This window comes from Pleurodeles waltl, chromosome 3_1 (genome assembly GCF_031143425.1).
Source record: "Pleurodeles waltl isolate 20211129_DDA chromosome 3_1, aPleWal1.hap1.20221129, whole genome shotgun sequence".
NCBI lineage: Eukaryota > Metazoa > Chordata > Amphibia > Caudata > Salamandridae > Pleurodeles > Pleurodeles waltl.
Genome location: NC_090440.1, coordinates 35,664,130 through 35,682,668, shown reverse-complemented (window position 1 = coordinate 35,682,668; position 18,539 = coordinate 35,664,130). Strand labels below are relative to the sequence as shown.

Genomic DNA, 18,539 nt, shown 5'->3' with positions numbered 1-18,539 from the left:
CCAATTGCACAGCAGCACAAGCTGCTGTGCAACATCTTTTAACAGCATTGACAATCTCAATAGATCTTGCAGAGGCGAAACGTATTGGCTTTGCCAATGCTTGTTTTTAGAGGGATATTTTTATCTCTGTGTGTGAACAGCTACTGAAAACTATTTCAGTTGCCCAGATTTTCTCTCAACCCCCCCTTCCACCTCTTCCCCACTGTCCAGCCTCTCTCCTCACCCTCTCCTGTCTTCTTGACAACCAGTTCCCATACACAGGACCTACATTAGGTGCATCATGAGAATCCCATTTCACAACCGGGCGCTTAGGGCTGTGCAGTCTTCTGGCATAAATCGAAAAGAGCACATTTATAATACCAGATACTCCATAAAAACTGAAGCGATAGTACAAATATGCCTGTTTTAGCATGAATAATACATTTTACAACCATAAATATATATACCATCAAATCACATTTTTGTAACGTCCCTACATTATTATACCAAATTGGTAGCCCACAATAAGTGCTACAGTTTTTTAAGCATAATTAATCTATCCCTTTTATGGAATATATTGTCATGGGTACACACTATTTTGTAGATATTACTTATTTGGAACCACTTTGCCGTAGAATCTATGTAAAGTTGGTAAAGTTGTGCATTTGCCTTTTTTCCTTAGATTTACAAGTTTGCTTCCCAATAAGATAATTGTAAAATGTATATCCTACTGTTCATTTATTTTTAAATTCCACCAATTGTATGAAGTTGACTTACAGACACACAGTTTAATTCTTTCCTTAGGAGTCACACTGCCAAAGTACCTGTCATATTTACTGTTTAGTGACAGGTGACACTCCTTTTGTATTGCTATTCATCTCACTTAGAGCATTTTGCTAATGGGATTTTAGGGAACTATGTTCATAGTCTGATATCATTGTACCTTTGTCCTATCACTGTCTCTGAAATCTACTGCAATCTTCCACTTGTCGTAGCTTGCTTGTAGTTTCATTGCTGTCACTGTTTTGCTGGTGGTAGTTGAGATCCCAAAACAGGGTATATGGGAAATTTACAGTTCGTTGTTTGCTCTTTAATTTGCTGACATTTCTTAATCCTGCTGACATCCTTTAGTAATACCCAGGACTTAACAGATAAACCCTGTCAGAGAAAGCCCGAAACCAGCAATCCAGAAACACTTGCAAGACAACATAAAAGACTGTGTATACTGCGGAGGACCTCCTCACAGGATAAACGAATGCCCGGCAAAAGGAAAATGCTGTGCGTGTGGGAAGCACAACCACTTTGCTAAAGTCTGCCACTCTTCCAAGCACAAAGCCCCCAAAGAATCAGTGCAAGTAGTCACAGCCACTCCCAATACTTTCGAAGACCTGGACGATGACACTGAAGAATTTCTCATTCACACCGTCTTTGCTTTTGGAGCCACCTGGTCCACACGTCGCCCACTTCCCCAATGCCAAAATGAAGTGGGAAGTTATATGATCACAACCACCATAAACGCCAGCGCTTCTATTGAACTGAGGTCTGGGAGCACCAATTACACCCTTGTATATGGGCAGACACAACCGATACCTCTGCTGAAGTTCTTCCATGGGTAAAACCTGTGTCCCATGGGCAACTCAGCATTGACTCTGCTGTCTATGTAGCAAAGAAAGGACACAGCATGTTGGTCAGTGGGCAAACAGCTGAAGCTTTAGAGGTGATATTTTTTGCCTTCAGAGTACAAGAAAAATTTGCAGAAGTCTTCGAAGGCATGAGCTGTTTACGTGACAAATAGGTCAAGCTTCACATCGACCAATCTATCTACCCAGTAGCTCTGAGACAACAGTGTATAGCTGTTCATCTCCGGGCAAAAGTTGAAGAAGAACTGAACAAATAAGAATGGGCCGGCATCATTGAGAAGGTAGCAGAACCCACCCCCTGGGTTTCGCCGATCGTAATTATGAAGAAACCAAATCGACCTGGAGAAGTCTGCATATGTGTGGACATGAGGCTTCCCAATGTTGCATCAAATGTGAAAGACATCTGACTCCTACAGTGGACAACATCCTTGGAGAACTCAGTGGAGCTCAGTGGTTTTCTAAAGTAGACCTTTGCTCTAGATACAATCAACTACCTATCCATCCAGAATAGAGATACATCCATACTTTTTCAATGAATGTAGGGCTGTGGAGATACCGCCGCCTCAACGTCGGCATTTCCAGCCCCGCCAAAGTTTTTCAAAACACCACCTGCAAGATACTCTACTCAGTGGTCTGCCTGGAGTCATCACTGTTAGTGATGACATACTTGTATGTGCCAAGTCTATAAAAGAGCACCATAAACGTCTCTGCAAAGTCCCTCAGAGGATAAAAGACTCTGGACTCACCCTGCACAAAGAGACATGCACAGTCTTTAAAAAAAATCAGCTACTTTGGGTACACCTTCTCTGCAGAAGGAATAACACCCAACTCTGAAAAGGTGAGAGATGTCCAAGGTGCTTCGGCACCCACTTAAACCTTGGAAGTAAGAGGTTTTCTGGGAATGGTCAACTTCTGGTCGATTCAACCCTGAACTTCACTCGCAACCCCTTAGAGAACTTACCAAAGCAAACTTAGCGGTGCTCTGGGGGCTGGAAGAAGAGGCTGCCTTTCAGAAGATCAAGCAAACACTATTGGCAGACACCACCCTATCTAGGCAGGCGGACAAACATTGCAGAAGGCGCAAGGGCAGTGCTTACACAGGAACAAGAACACGGAGGATGGACCCCAGTCGCCTATGCCAGCAGATCTCTCACTGAAACAGAGCAGAGATATTCACAATTTGAGCGCAAAGCTGTTGCCATACACTGGGCATAAAGGCATTTCTGTTTGTTCGTCTATGGTCATCCCTTTGTGGTCACCATTGACCATAACCCCCTGAATACCCATCTTCCAAGGTTCAGCATCTAAGCCTCCTCTACGCACTGAGAAGTGGATGCTGCAACTCCAAGAATACGACTGCTGCATCGAGTTGCGGCCTGGCTCCACCAATCCGTCAGACTACCTCTCCCGCCATCCACGAGACGCAAACCCTGAAGAAGTAAAGGAAGCCAAAGCGACGGAAGCCTATGTGCAATGTGTGGCAGAACGACCTTTCCCTCTTACGCTTTCCCTGGAAACCCTGTAGCGCACCACCCAAGAAGATGAGTGCCTACAACTCGCACTAGCGGTGATCAGATGAAATGACTGGAGGATCCTCAAGACACATCTGTCCCACTGAGCTCCAGAAACCTGGAGAATATTGTAATCTCTGTTTCATGTCTGCCAAGAACTGTCAACGGATGCAAGTGGATGCTTACTTAGAGGACCTCGTCTAGTCATCCCGGCCAGCCTCGCCCCACAAACAGTCCAACTAGCTCACCACTGCCATCAAGGAATCATCAAAACAAAAAATAGACTCCTCATCGAGGTATGGTTCCCTGGCGTGGATGACATGGTGGCAAGTGCAGTGAGATCCTGCCAGTGGTGTAAAATAACCGGCTCTCCCAAAGCCCCTCCACCAGTAATCACTAAAGAGGGCCCTCACATGCCATGGGAGCCATCCAACTTGGACTTGAGCCATCTCCCAGATGGGAGACACGCCTTAGTCATTATCGATGACTACACCAAGAACCCGGAGGTTGAGCTAGTGGGATCGCAAAGAGCCTGGAGGTGGTAGCTAAGTTGGACAAAATTATTGCCACACATGGCGTAATGAAAGCCCTGAAAAGGGACAATGGATCCCATTTCCAAGGCTAAGAATTTGCAGACTGCGTCAAATCCCTCCAACACTGCAATATTACGCCTAAGTGGCCCCAAGCAAATGAGTAAGTGGAAACATTCATGAGGACCTTAAACAAGGTGAGTTACATTGCACATGCTGACAGTCCATGGAAAGAGCCACCTACGTGTCCTTATGCAAATATCAACAAACACCTCATTCAACTACTGGTCAAGCTCCAGGACATGCTAGCATGGGACATGTGGCTAATGACACAATTCCCCACCACCCGAAGTGGACTCTACCTCAAATCAATGACCGATTCAGCAGAAGGAGAGTCACCAACTAGAAAGCCAGTGAGAGGCGAAAGGCCAAGCCTGCTGAGATTCGACCATGAGACTGGGTGTTTGTCAAAGACAGCTATCCTGGGAGTAAATTTCATCTACCAATCGAACAACACCTTTGGATAGAGTAAGGTGTCAAGGCACTATGGTCACAGCACATCAAGTCATTTTTCAAGAAAGTTTGAAGACCTGTCAGATCCACTTCAGTTTCTTTCATTGACTCTGACTTACCATGAGAGGGATTCAAGTGGAATCCCCTCGTCCAGAGGCCCTGACTGAAGAACCTCTGAATCCCGTTGAGACACCGTGAACACCCAGTCCTGCCACTGGGTCCCAGCCAACACCCCCTGAGAGTGAGATGTGTACCCTACATCTTGTGGGCTGAGGGAATATTTCAATTAGGAAGCAATCCTGCACTCTCATCCATACTGACAGACTCTCTAGCATACAGATGCCGCCTCCTGGGTACAATTGGCTATATGGTAAACGTTGTTACCTGTCTGCATATCTCCTGTTTTTTTCAAATGCATATCTTGCCTTCTTTTGATCCTGTGTTATCAAATTTGTTAAAATTGGGGAGGAATGTACTATACCACTTCGCCTCGTTAGGCGGAGAGGTCTTCTAATGTTCACCCGAGAGCGCGTGCTTGTTGGTTCAGCTCTGCGTTACACTGCAGAGAAAATAAAAAGAGTGCATGGTCAGGACAGCGTATGTCTTGATCAGCCCTTTACTTTATCACCGTGCCTCCGGCTCGTTATTTCATGAAGTTAGGCCTTGGGGGCTGCATGCCGGATCACACTACATTCATGTCCTGGATAAACAAACTGGGTACATGCTGGTTTGTAGACGTACGTCTTTAAAATCCATGAAGCATGACTTGTGAGGATGTGAGAAGATTTATCAACCACATTCCACTGTGTAGCAGGAGTCCAGATGGATTGTTTTAAGCTACACAAAATCTTTATCTAATGTTCATTCTTCTCTGTTAAAAATAGACATGCTGTTCAAATTCAGTTTGTTACTGATAAAGAGCTCACTTGCTTGCAAAAATTACTGTACTCAATGCATGGCTTGAGCCAAACCCTTTTTGTTGTGAAGAGCTGACAACATGGAACATGGAATTGGAGAAGAAATAATAATAAATTACAGAGGCAGTGGACCTTTATGTGAGGTTGAAGAAAAATTACCTTTAAAATGTAATAAGAAGTATGAACGCAACAAAAGTCCTATCTAATTACCAAGGTTAACCTGGGTCATGAGCACTGCCTCATTTTCATGTTGCATGCAGTAAGCACCAGACTCCACCCCCTTTGTGAGGTCACTCAAGCTCTAGACAGCTCTAGTGTCTGATAATACTATTTCCCAATGATGGCTCCCAGAATGTTTTTCTAGGTGAGGTCTATCTGTATTTCTTGGCTTTTAATTTGAGAAGCTATGCCACGTTTTTCGTTGATAATCCCCTTAAAATTTTCTGTTCCAGGAGGTAGAAAGTCACAGAGGGAGAATCCAGACAAATGTCTGGCGAGCCAAGAGGATGCAAGAGAACCTTTGCAGTTGGCCACTTTAAAGCAAGGCAAGAGCTTCTGTAAGCGGAGCAGTGATGATGGGGAGACTCACTCTCAGGCCAAGAGAAAGAAGATAGACCTCATCTTTAAAGATGTTCTGGAAGCCTCTCTGGAGTCAGCAAAAATGGGTGACAGCCCACTGGCCGCAAGCAGCCCCCTCTCTTCCAAGAAACCCAAATACCAATCTGAGAATGTATGTGATAGATATGGAAAGGTAACTCAACTGAGCTCCCCCAGACTCAGGAACATGTACGGCGAGCCAGAGCGGAAAGTTTCCCCTAAATGCCTCCCCTTCGGGGCTGCTAGAGAACATAGTCCCCCTGAAGACGAAGATGATGATCATCTCCAATTGAAATCTGAGATCCCAATTGAGGCAATCACTGAATCCAGAGACTGTAATGACACGCCTGCAACATCCTTCTGTCCCAACTGCATTCGACTGAAGAAGAAGATCAGAGAACTTCAAGCAGAACTCGACCTCTTGAGGTCTGCCAAAACTCCGGAAACTGCTGAACCCCCACCTACGATCCCTGACCTCAAAGGGCTGCCTGACCCCGCAGGTAAGTCATGTAAGATATAGTGATACTTTTCTTCTCTCTGCATTGGTGGGAGAAGTCAGAGCTGCTGTTGTTTAGTGGTTTATGCTCTGATTTAGGATTGAAAAATCACTTGTTATAATTTGGGTTCCCATCTGTAATCCATAAGGATGTAGGTGAATGCAAGCATGCACCTCCACTATATTATCTGTTGTCTTACTCACACTCATACTGTAGTAAAATGAATGGTCCACAATGTGCAGGTAAGAGAATGGGTTTATTAACAGATATTGTACCCACAACGTGAAGCGCCCAGCCGGCTCGTATACCTATTGCAACTGCTGGTTGGGATCACCGATCACTACGCCTGCGTGGAGGTATCCGTTGTCAACAGATAAATCCTCAGGGTCTGCCATATGTCCCTGTGTCTCGACGTGGGTGGCTGAAGCGTTGCACATATTTCGCTGGTGGTGTCACAATAAATGAGACTCTGGAGCCAAGCCTCCACCACGGACGGAGCCCCAACCCCCTGCACCTAGCTAATTCTCTAATTGGCCAACAATAGGGCATGACTCTGTAGCGTTGTGTGGATTTAGGGAATTCTTTGACATAACCTTGCAGGGAGAGGAGTGGTTCTGGTTTAAGCAGTTGTTCAGTCAATGCCGCCAGGTGACTGAATATATCCTGCCAATATTTGGCAATTACAGGCACGTCCATGTCATATGTGCAAAGTTGCTAAAAGCGTGTGACATTTGGGGCATGCTGAAGAGCGGGAGCAGTCAATCTTGGCCAATGCTACAGGGGTAGTATAGGCGTGCCGTAAGAATTTAAAGTTTATGAGCTTATGCCGTTAATTCATAGAAACCAATCATGTTTGCATGCAGCATGCATTACAGATTTTGTCTGTGAGGGTGCGGCCCAGCAGGTCCAAGCAGGTGTGGTAGAATTTGGAAATTAATTTCCCCCCCTCCGTATCATTGATTACCAAGGTAAGAATCCTAAATTCTTCTGGTGCAATGGGATATGAAGGGATTAGGGAGCATAATGCATGTTGCAGCTGTCTGAGTACAAATTGGTCCATATGTGTACCAGTGGTCAATCTAGGAACTTTAGTGCGTGAGAAGACGTGTCTTTCTGGGAAAAGGTACCCGAAAGTATGGAGAGACCGGCTGTTCAGTGTGCGCTGAACCAATTTTTCTTGGGTTATTGGAAACCATGATTTGTTTGCTATCGGTTATGCAGGGTAGTACAGCATCCGACTGCGAAGGATACGGACAAGGCGTTGCCATGCACAGCAGGTCGTGGAAACAGTTTGAATATCGTGGAGGAACAAGGGGTGGCCAGCAGGCAGCAGCACCCGCAACAGGTTGGGGGAAAACAGATCCTTTTCCGGTATAGTGTATGGTGAGCGTGCGTCTTCGTGATACCAATAGTGTGTAATGACATTGTGCAGCTAGATAGTACAGGTGAAAGTGAAGGATACCAAACCCTCTCCCCCTGTTCATAAGGGAGTACCAAGACATCCCAGCGGAATCAGGGCCTTCCATCTGCCCACACCAGTCGTGTAAAAAGCTCCTAAGGGAGGCAAAAAAGGAGTTTGTGAGAGGAATGGGTATATTGTTGAATAGGTACAAGAAGCGCAGAAGGACCATCATTTTTATCATGGCAATGCTACCTGCCATTGATAACGGCAGTCTGATCCATCTGTCAATCTTTGTCTTCAGCCTATCAACACCTGGGCCATAGTTTACTCATACGACTTGTTCCTTGTTGCGATGCACATGTACACCAAGGTATTTAGATACCCAATAACAGACTTTGGCTGCAGATTAAATGTTACTTTTACATTATGCAACAGATCACACCATTGAAAGAGATGCCAGACTTAACTCTAGGTTCCTATCAGAATATTCCCTTCTCATCTGAGATTCCAGGATAAGTGCTGGAAGATAGTCCTGCCATGAGTGCAACTAAAACTGAATGTGTTCTCTTTTTCTGCCTTACCCCAAGCCGAATGTACACCTGTGTGAAGAATATTCACAGCCTTTTGACCCATTTTGTGATTAAAGCCACAAGTTTCACAAGTGTTGACAAGGTGAAATCTCCCCCAGTAACTGACAGGATGTTTGGATTCTATCAAAGTGCAGGGGTGAAGATTATGACATACCTTCTTTACTGAAATCTATAGCAGCAAAGATAAAAAATAGGTAATATATCAATCAATCAATCACTGCATTTGTAAAGCGCGTTACATACCCGTGAGGGTCTCAAGGCGCTGGGGAGAGGGGGTGCTACTGGTCGAAGAGCCAGGTCTTGAGGAGTCTTCTGAAGGCCAGCAGGTCCTGGGACTGTCGTAGGATGGTGGGGAGAGTGTTCCAGGTCTTGGCGGCTAGGTAGGAGAAGGATCTGCCGCCGCCGGTGGTTTTTCAGATGCGGGGGACTGTGGCGAGGGCGAGGTTGGCTGAGCGGAGGTTTCGGGTGGGGTGTAGAAGCTGAGTCGGTTGTTGAGGTAGGTGGGTCCGGTATTGTGCAGTGCTTTGTGTGCGTGGATCAGGAGCTTGAAGGTGATCCTTTTGTTGACGGGGAGCCAGTGCAGGCCTCTCAGGTGGAGTGTGATGTGGCTGCGGCGGGGGACATCGAGGATGAGTCGGGCCGAGGCGTTCTGGATGCGTTGGAGTCGTCTTAGGAGCTTGTTTGTAATTCCTGAGTAGAGGGCGTTCCCGTAGTCGAGTCTGTTGGTGATGAGGGCCTCGGTAACGGTTTTTCTTGTGTCAACGGGGATCCATTTGAAGATGCTGCGGAGCATACAGAGGGTGTTGAAGCAGGATGCGGAGACGGCGTTGACTTGCCTGTTCATGGAGAGAGTGGAGTTGAGGATGACCCCCAGGTTGCGTGCGTGGTCCGTGGGTTCCGGGGCTGTGCCTAGTGATGTGGGCCACCAAGAGTCATCCCAGGCTGATGGGGTGGGTCAGAGAATGAGGACCTCCGTCTTGTCTGAGTTCAGCTTCAGTCTGCTGTCCTTTATCCAGTCGGCTACGGCCTTCATTCCTCAGTGGAGGTTAGCTTTGGCGGTGTGGGGATCTTCGGTGAGGGATATGATCAGCTGTGTGTCGTCGGCGTAGGAGATGATGTTGAGGTTGTGTTGTCGTGCGACGTGGGCGAGGGGGGCCATGTAGATATTGAACAGTGTCGGGCTGAGGGAGGATCCCTGTGGGACGCCGCAGATGATCTCGGTGGTTTTGGAGCGGAAGGGTGGGAGGTGGACGCTCTGGGTTCTGCCGGAGAGGAAGGATGTGGTCCAGGCCAGTGCCTTCTCTTGGATAGCGGCGTCATGGAGGCGTGCTGATAGGGTGCGGTGGCAGACCGTGTCAAAGGCTGCTGATAGGTCCAGGAGGATGAGGGCGGCTGTTTCTCCTTTGTCCATCAGGGTCCGGATGTTGTCAGTGGCGGCGATGAGGGCGGTCTCGCTGCTGTGGTTACTCCAAAAACCCGATTGGGAAGGGTCCAGGATGTTGTTGACTTCGAGGTAGCGGGTCAGCTGTTTGTTGACAATCTTCTCGGTCACTTTTGCCGGGAAAGGGAGCAGGGAGATGGGCCGGAAGTTCTTGAGGTCCTTAGGGTCCGCCTTGGGCTTCTTCAGAAGGGCGTTGATCTCGGCGTGCTTCCAGCTTTCTGGGAAGGTTGCTGTCTCGAAGGAACAGTTGATTGTTTTCCGGAGGTGGGGCGCGATGGCTGCGCTGGCTTTGTTGAAGACGTGGTGAGGGCAGGGGTCCGATGGGGATCCGGAGTGGATGGAGTTCATGGTTTTGATGGTGTCTTCGTCGCTGACGCTGGACCAGACGGTCGGGCGACTGGTGCGAGTGGTAGTCGCAGGGGTGGTGGACTCGGTGGTGGGTGCAGGGGGGTCGGGCTTGAAGCTGTCGTGGATGTCGGTGATCTTGCAGTGGAAGAAGGTGGCCAGGGAGTCACACAGATCTTGAGATGGCGGGATGTCGTTGGTGATGGAGCTGGGGATGGAGAGTTCTTTCACGATGCTGAAGAGCTCTTTGGTGTTGTGTGCGTTGTTGTCTAGGCGGTCTTCTTGGCAATCCTGATGAGTTGGTGATGTCTGCGGGTGGCGCTCTTGAGGGCTGTGTGGTTGTCTGGTGTTCGGTCGTGGACCCATTTCTTCTCCAGCTTCCGACAGGTGTGCTTGGAGATCCGGAGGTCCTCGGTTAACCAGGCGGCTTTCTTGTTGGTGTGGTTGGTTGTAAAGGTCTTGAGAGGGGCGAGGGTGTTGGCGCAGTCGTTGATCCACTGTGTGAGGCTGGTCGTGGCGGTGTCTGGGTCGGTGGGGTTGGTGGGTGGTCTCAGGGCGAGGGCGGTAGTCAGTTGGTCCTCGGTGACCTTGCCCCAGCAGCGGCGTGGTAGATGTTGGGTGAGGTGGTGTGTGGTGGGTTTTCTGAAGGTGAAGTGGACGCATCTGTGGTCGGTCCAGTGTGGTTCCGTGGTGTGGTTGAAGGAGACGTGGGGGCTTGCGGAGAAGATGGGGTTGAGTGTGTGTCCAGCGGCGTGAGTGGGTGTCGTTACGAGCTGTTTGAGCCCGAGGTTGTCGATTAGGGCGGTGGGGTTGGCGTTGTTGTTGTTCTCGAGGTGGAAGTTCAGGTCCCCGAGGAGGATGTAGTCCATGGAAGCGAGGGCGTGGGTGCTGATGAGGTCGGCGATGGTGTCATAAGTATATATAAGTGTATAAGTAAATTAACATGGATTAAATGTTCTTAGTACAGCTCCAAGAACCACATACAAGGCAACAAGCCCTTACGACATGACAGAGAGCCTGCATGGCATCAGAATCCACCCTATAACTAGTCCAGTTAGTTCACACATCCTCATTTTTTCACACTGGAACCGGAAGCGTCAACAAAAAGAGATCATCCTCAACAACTGGAGCCATAACTACTGCATTCTTTTCTCAGTCTTTGAAATCCAAGAACTCACCTTCCCACTGATAAGGCACAGAAATCAGATGACAATGGAGGTTTCCACCAGACACTTAAGGCCTGATTACGACCTAGGCGGATGGGATATTTTGTCACAAACATGACGGATATCCCACCCGCCGTTTTACAAGTTCCATAGGATATAATGGAACTTGTAATACGACGGATGGGATATCCGTCACGTTTGTGACGGAGTATCCCATCCGCCAAGGTTGTAATCAGGCCCTGATACATGCTGTGATTTCAGAATAGAAAAAAACTCAGTCACAGTTCGGGGGACCGTTAGGAAAGAATAATCTTCATCTCCATGTTGTTAAAACAATCCAATCCTCCAGTCATATTAGAGGGTCAGATTGCACATTGTTTCAAGACAGGAGCCCAGCACAATTATCACAATTTTAAAGCATCAGTGACATTGCCAGACACATGAACCATTGGTTCAAAGTATTAAGATCTAAAAGAGACCAGTCTGCCATTTTCATAACTTCGTCTGATCGTCCAGAAGAAATAAATGCCATGGACGCCATAATCCTTCTTGCTGAATGTGCTCCAAAAAGGGAAACAGCAGTTCCAGACTCCATAAACCGTTTAACTCATCTTGCCAAAGTATACGGAAAAGTTAACTTAAATGATTCTTAAATTAAATTGAAAGCTGTAAAGCTGAAAAAAGACGGTAAACAGCAGTGTGTGTTTCATAATATATTAGATAACTTACTACATATAATTTTGCACAATCTGGAAAACTTGGATAAAAATTAGAATTAGAGAATGGCTTTGTATGTGTAAGAACAAAAGGTAACCTCCTTGTCAAGAAAACTATCTGTTATCAACGTGAAGAGCTCTCACATCAGAAATACTTCAAAGTTAAATCAGACTCAACAACATAGTTAACATTGCAGAAAAGTGCTTTAAGGAAAGATATTAGTTGTGGGAAAAGAAATCAAGGAACTACATCCCCTAGCAATGCATATTTGGGTATTGGGTGATCTTTAGGCAAATAGACCACAGAGCTCTACAGACAGTGCGGGGTGCCCCAGAGCTCCAGGGGGACCCCTCAACACAGCACCTGGTCTGAGTCGGAGATGAGGCCCCTCCATGTTCTGTGCAGGGGGCGCTTCCTTTTTCACATCACTGCAGACTGACCAGACAAACTTGTAACTTGACCGAGTGAATAGAACCTCTAGGGATTGACAGTGCTTCCTGCAAAAGTTGTGGGGCTTTTTAAGATCCCCTACAATCCTTCAATCAATCAACTGTAGGTGCCCTGCAGACACAAGCTTGTCAGGATCCAACACTGGATTACGAAGAAGCTGTGGAAAGACCAGAAGGAGTCGTGAGTAATTTATAGAGAGTTGTGAGTACTCAACTTGTACTGACCAGGACGGAGTGATAAAAACTAGACTCTTCTTTTTCTTTCTTACCTAGACTAGGAACTTGATGATCATGTCAAAATGAAGGAACACATACGTTCGAAAGGACTTCCGAGAACAAAAGAAGGTGTTTACTGCCTGTGCTTATGGCTCTAAGGAACTGAGGAAGCTCGTGATTGAATCAAAATGCAAACATATCTTCCTGGAACTACCCAGAGAGTGGAGGTGGAAAAATACTACTGTGTCCAGAGACCCATCGCCCCTTTGCTGCAAAAATCTCGAGCCTCAATCTCCAACTGAGATGGGCAGGCCTTCAAGATACTTGGCTTGAATCACACTCTCTCTGTTCAGGAAAAAATTCCAAAACTCTTTGGCCAGATCCGCTGACCTATTGGAGCGGAAACCACACAAATGGTTTATGTTTAACATTGAGGTGTCGTCTATCCTCAGCCGTTTGCAGCAGTTTGCCCTTTCCTGAACCAAATGTTTTACATCAAAGAAGCCTCCGAGCAGCTCTCAGTAATTTATGTAAATGATGTGCATCATCTAGAGACTACTTGTGAACTGCCAAGATGTCTCTGCACCTATCACCTCAGCCCAACTTACTATCATCATACTCAGACATATCATCAGGATCCAGGCCAAAAATGTTTTTTCATTCTGTATTGCTATCTAGGAGAGCCACTAACCCAACTTCTCAGTTGTGTCTGTGGTAAAGGAGACTCAGGTTGACTAAGAGCCACCTGTCTTAAAATGCAGTGCCTTCCCACTGTTCCTTGTAATTCAGAGAGGTGGGTAGGATTGCCCAAATGACAGCCATGCTATGGCTAGCCTTCTAAAGGAGAACCTTTCTTTCTATATTAACATGAATTTTAAATTGGGAGTTGTTGGACCTGGCACCCTTTCCATGGTTTCCCCTGTCTTTTTGCCTCTGCTTCCTGTATTTTTGACTGTGTGCTGGACTTCGTTTGTGCTGTTTGTTGGTACTCTGGGCACTTTACTACTGCTGATCAGTGCTAAAGTGCAAGTGCTCCCTGTGTAAATTGGGATTATGATTGATTATACTTGATTGGCATATTTGATCCACTAGTAAGTCCCTACTAAAGTGCACTAGAGGTGCCCATGGCCTACTAGTTTCTGGCTACTACTGGGCCTGCAGCACTGATTGTGCCACCCACATGAGTAGCCCTATAAACATGTCTCAGTCCTGCCACTGCAGTGTCTGTGTGTGCAATTTTACACTGCCAATATGACCTGGCAAGTGTTCCCACTTGCCAGGCCCAAACCTTCCCTTTTACTACATGTAGGTCACCCATAAGGTAGGCCCTAGGTAGCCACATGGGCAGGGTGCAGTGTATTTAAAAGGTAGAACATGTACTTATGTGTTTTACATGTCTTGATAGTGAAATACTACCATATTCGGTTTTCACTACTGCAAGGCCTATCCCTCCCAGAGGTTAACATCGGGACTGCCTTTAAGTATAGTGTGGTTTCCCATTAGGAGCAGATATAGTTATGGAGTGTGGGGGCTCTAAACTCACAATTTAAAAATATATCTTTTGATAGAGTTGGTTTTTAGATTGTCTGTTTGAAAATGCCACTTTTAGAAAGTGGGCATTTTCTTGCTTAACCATTCTGTGTCTCGGCCTGCCTATGGAATCCACTTGTGGGTCAGACTGACAGTTGGGCTATTTGTGAATTTACTCTAGACAGTGACACAAAGGGAGCTGACTTGTCCTGCAAATCGAGACAGGGCTTTGTGGGGTAGAGGGGGAGGAGGGAGCTGACACCTGCACCTAAAAGGGCTGTGCTGGAGTGTGTCTGAAGCCAGGCCTGGGTAAGGCAGGATCTTGTGACCAACAGAGACTTTCCTTTGAAGTTTGCCTACTTAAAAGGCAGAAATGAGTATAAGTAGTAGACCCAAAACCCCAGACTTTTAGAACACTTCTGGATCAAGAGGAACCTCTGCCAAGGAGGAGAGCTGGAGGAGGAGTATTGCCCCTTTGCTGTGTGTGCTTTGCTGAGTTTGGCCTGCAGTTACTGTCTCTGCCTTAAAGAGGACAAAGACTGGACTTTACTTTGTATCCTGCTTGTGAAGTTTTTCCAAAAGCTTGGACTGAGCTTGCCTCCTGTTAAGAAGTCTCAGGGACATCAAAGACTTCACCTGCCAGCCTCTGGCTTTCCAGTTTCCGGGCCCCTGGGAGTGAAAGCTGACCTAAAAACAAGAACCAGGAGCACCGACTCTGGGCAACTCCAGGACTGCCGCTGCTGCCCGACTCCATCCACAACGCCACCGGCACCTGAAGCTGTGTTCCCCTGTTCCCAGCGGGAGTGCAGCGACCCCAATTGACGCCGCAGGTTCGACACCGCCACAGCCCGGCTGACGTCCCACGACTTTCTGAGTCCCGAGTGCCATGTCATCAACGTATGTGACACCCGACTCAAGATGTTACCCAACATGCCTTGACCCGTCAGATTCATCGGCCCCGCCAGATAGTCAGGAACCGCCGCCTCGTACCGACGTCGCATCACCTCCCCTGCTCTGCAGTAAGGAACCGACATCGCACCAGATCCAGTGACGTCTCACCTCCCCGACTCTGTGCACAGGCCTGATTCCTCATTACCAAACGTACTGTACCTGGGGGTCTGTGCGACTCCTTGACCGCCCTCCTGGCGAGTGGCGTTGGATTGTTGGGAACGACTCCATCAATGACACTGTAATAGCCCAAGTTGGAGCTACTGTGTTTCTAGGCGCTATATTGAAGTTTAATCTTTGAAAATGCGCATCTTGTGTATGTTGAATTTTTGTTGTTCTGGTCTAGTTTTACTCTGAGAGATATTGGTTATTTTTCTAAACTGGTGTTGAGTGATTTTGTGGTGTTTTCACTGTGTTACTGTGTGTGTTTTTGCCTCTGAGATAAGCCTGACTGCTTTTGCCAGGCTACCAAGGAGTTGAGCAGGGGTTATCTGAGCTGTGTATCTCCCTTACCTTGACTAGAGTGAGAGTCCCTGCTTGGACAGAGTGAAAATTGTCTGCCAACCAGAGACCCCATTTCACCAAATTGATCACAAAACCAAAAAAATAAATTGTGTGGGGTGCGATTTACAGATACTTGTTTGCAGTAGCAATAACAATGAAGGCCAGCAGTGCAACACAGTCCCTGAATCCCATGAGCAGAGAGGAGCTGTGTTATACATCCTAAAACGCTAACAATTTCCTACCCCGGGAACGAGAAACAAAATGCACTAACATGCGCCAAGGTGAAGAATAAAGCCAGTAGCAGTGAACCAGCAAATAAACAATTTAAATATATTATAAATTAGTCTTTATTAAAATATACATAAAAACTAAACACTCTTCTCTTCTGCTAGAAGAGCAAAGAAGAGGAAGTATAGACTGTGCCTGGACCATATATGGGTGGACTCTGATGTCATGCAGACTGCTTGTGATGTGAAAAGGGTTTGATGCCTATTCTGTGGTTTTCTGAGCTGTACAGAGAACATTCAGTATCCAAATCACATTTCTAATACTACTATTTTTATAGTCTCTGCTGCTGTAGATTTTAATAAAGAAATTAAGTTGTTATTGCCCCTCCAGTCTTGTAATAAAATACATATCTCTGAACAGAAGTCAGTCAAGGGCATTGGTACATAGGTAGCAACATTTCTGATGGATACAACTACCTGTGGATTCCTCACCTTATGAATTCACCCATGCGCCAGCATCTGACGGAAAATCTTCTTCAAAGCTCTCCACGTCGACGAGGACATCACAATTGCATGGCTCCACGCGACTCCATCTGATGTCACCGTGCCAATAAGAGGTCCTCGCCGGTGTGCTGATGTCAGTTCCCTTTTTTCCGTGCCTTCGACGCTAACGGTTTTCTCCTAGCTCTGGCTACTGTTGGCGGTGTTCCATCTTGTTGCTAGTTTCTATCCGGTTTCTAGTTACAATGTCTCCTTCTAGGAAGTCGGGATTCAAGCCATGTCGAGAGTGCAGAGGTCGCATGTCGGTTATTGACCCTCATGACGATTGCCTTTGGTGTCTGAGCTCTGAGCATGACGTCGAGGAGTGTGTTACCTGCCAGAGCATGATTCCTAAGGCTCTGAAGGAAAGAAAGGCCAAACTCTTTTTGGCCAAGGCGAAGAAGGGGCATAAGAGTCATCATAGATCCTCTTCCCATACTTCTTTGAAGAGACATAGGAACCTGTCGTTATGACTCTCTGCGTCATTCGGCTTGGAGCTGCTCAAGATCAAGGTCTCCATCTCGATGGTGCCGTGGGACATGAGAGGTGAGTCCAACTGTGACTCCACAACCTCAGAGCCCTGAGGCTTCTCTGGCCCATCAGTCTTCGAGGTAGTGGCACCTCCGGACAGTCCTCGATTTTCACGTGCTGCTCATGATTCCGATGTTCAGCAAGCACAGGTGCAACATGGAGATCAGCGGTGTCCTGCCATCCCGGCACCAGGAGTGGATCCGGTGGCATTTTTAAATGCCATGTTCTCGATCTTCTATGCTATGGCCCCTGCTGGTGCACCAGCTGGTCCCACGGGTCCGTTGGCATTTTCGTTGGGCTCCCCTGCGCCATACAAGGCGTGCCATTTATGCCATTCTATCTGGCTTAGGGTGCCAGACGGGCACCAATGACGTCACCTCGAGGTCCTGTGGTTCCCATGATGTCATCTTCCAGACCTATGGTGCCGATTTCATGGCCCCATCAGTCGAAGCCGATGGTGGGGCCGCAAGTGTCCTTGGCGCCGTTGGGATCCACCCCGGTGCCGGATCCAAGTGATGGATTCGACCGAAGCCAACCTTCCTCTCCTGTTCCGCGTCTTCAAGTGTTGAAGCCACTGTCTTTGGCTTCGGCCAATTCTATGTCGACGCCAAGGTTATAGGCCAGACTGAGTGTAGGAAGTTGGCTCTGTATGTACTATTTCAAAGTAAGAAATAGCATGCACAGAGTCCAAGGGTTCCCCTTAGAGGTAAGATAGTGGCAAAAAGAGATAATTCTAATGCTCTATTTTGTGGTAGTGTGGTCGAGCAGTAGGCGTATCAGAGGGTAGTGTTAAGCATTTGTTGTACATACACAGACAATAAATGAGGAACACACACTCAAAGAAAATTCCAGGCCAATAGGTTTTTAAATAGAAAATTATATTTTCTTAGTTTATTTTAAGAACCACATGTTCAAGATTTACAAACAATACTTTAAATGAAAGGTATTTCTCTCAGGTATCTTAGGAACTTTGAATCATCACAATAGCATGTACAGTTGTGGCAAAAATGGCAATAAGCTATTTTAAAAATGGACACAGTACAAAAATCAACAGTTCCCGGGGGAGGTAAGTATTTTGTTAGGTTCACAGGTAAGTAAAGCACTTACAGGATTCAAAGTAGCCCATCGTTGGGGGTTCAAGGCAACCCCAAAGTTACCACACCAGCAGCTCAGGGCCGGTCAGGTGCAGAGGTCAAAGTGGTGCCCAAAACACATAGGCTTCAATGGAAATAGGGGGGCCCCGGTTCCAGTCTGCCAGCAGGTAAGTACCGTGACTTCGGAGGGCAGATCAGGGGGGTTTTGTAGGGCACCAGGGGGGACACAAGTAGGCACAGAAAGTACACCCTGAGCGGCACAGGGGCGGCCGGGTGCAGAGTGCAAACAGGTGTCTGGTTTGCAATAGGATTCAATGGGAGACCCGGGGGTATCTTCAGCGATACATGTAGGCAAGGGGGGGGGGCTCCTCGGGGTAGCCACCACCTGGGCTAGGAAGAGGGCCACCTGGGGGTCGCTCCTGCACTGGAGTTTGGTTCCTTCAGGTCCTGGGGGCTGCGAGTGCAGTGTGTTTTCCAGGCGTCGGGTTCCTTGAAGCAGGAAGTCAGGGAGAGCCTCTTGATTCCCTCTGCAGGCGTCACTGTGGGGGCTCAGGTTCGTCAACTCTGGCTACTCACAGGCTCGCAGTCGCCGGGGAGTCCTCCCTGTAGAGTTAGTTTTCCGCAGGTCGAGCTGGGGGCGTCGGGTGCAAAGTGG

At 47.4% G+C, this 18,539-nt stretch overlaps 1 protein-coding gene across 3 annotated transcripts in view; it reads left to right on the top strand.

Moving 5' to 3' along the window:
- Positions 1–18,539, top strand: part of PRDM11 (PR/SET domain 11) — a 230,238-nt gene that overhangs the window by 187,858 nt on the left and 23,841 nt on the right. For 2 of the 3 annotated variants that reach the window (XM_069221784.1, XM_069221783.1), the window contains one exon: positions 5,543–6,187. The exons of the other annotated variant lie outside the window; for it this stretch is intronic. In XM_069221784.1, coding sequence (XP_069077885.1) covers positions 5,543–6,187 — 645 coding nt within the window. The remainder of the gene's footprint in view (positions 1–5,542; positions 6,188–18,539) is intronic. 3 annotated transcript variants of the gene reach the window in all.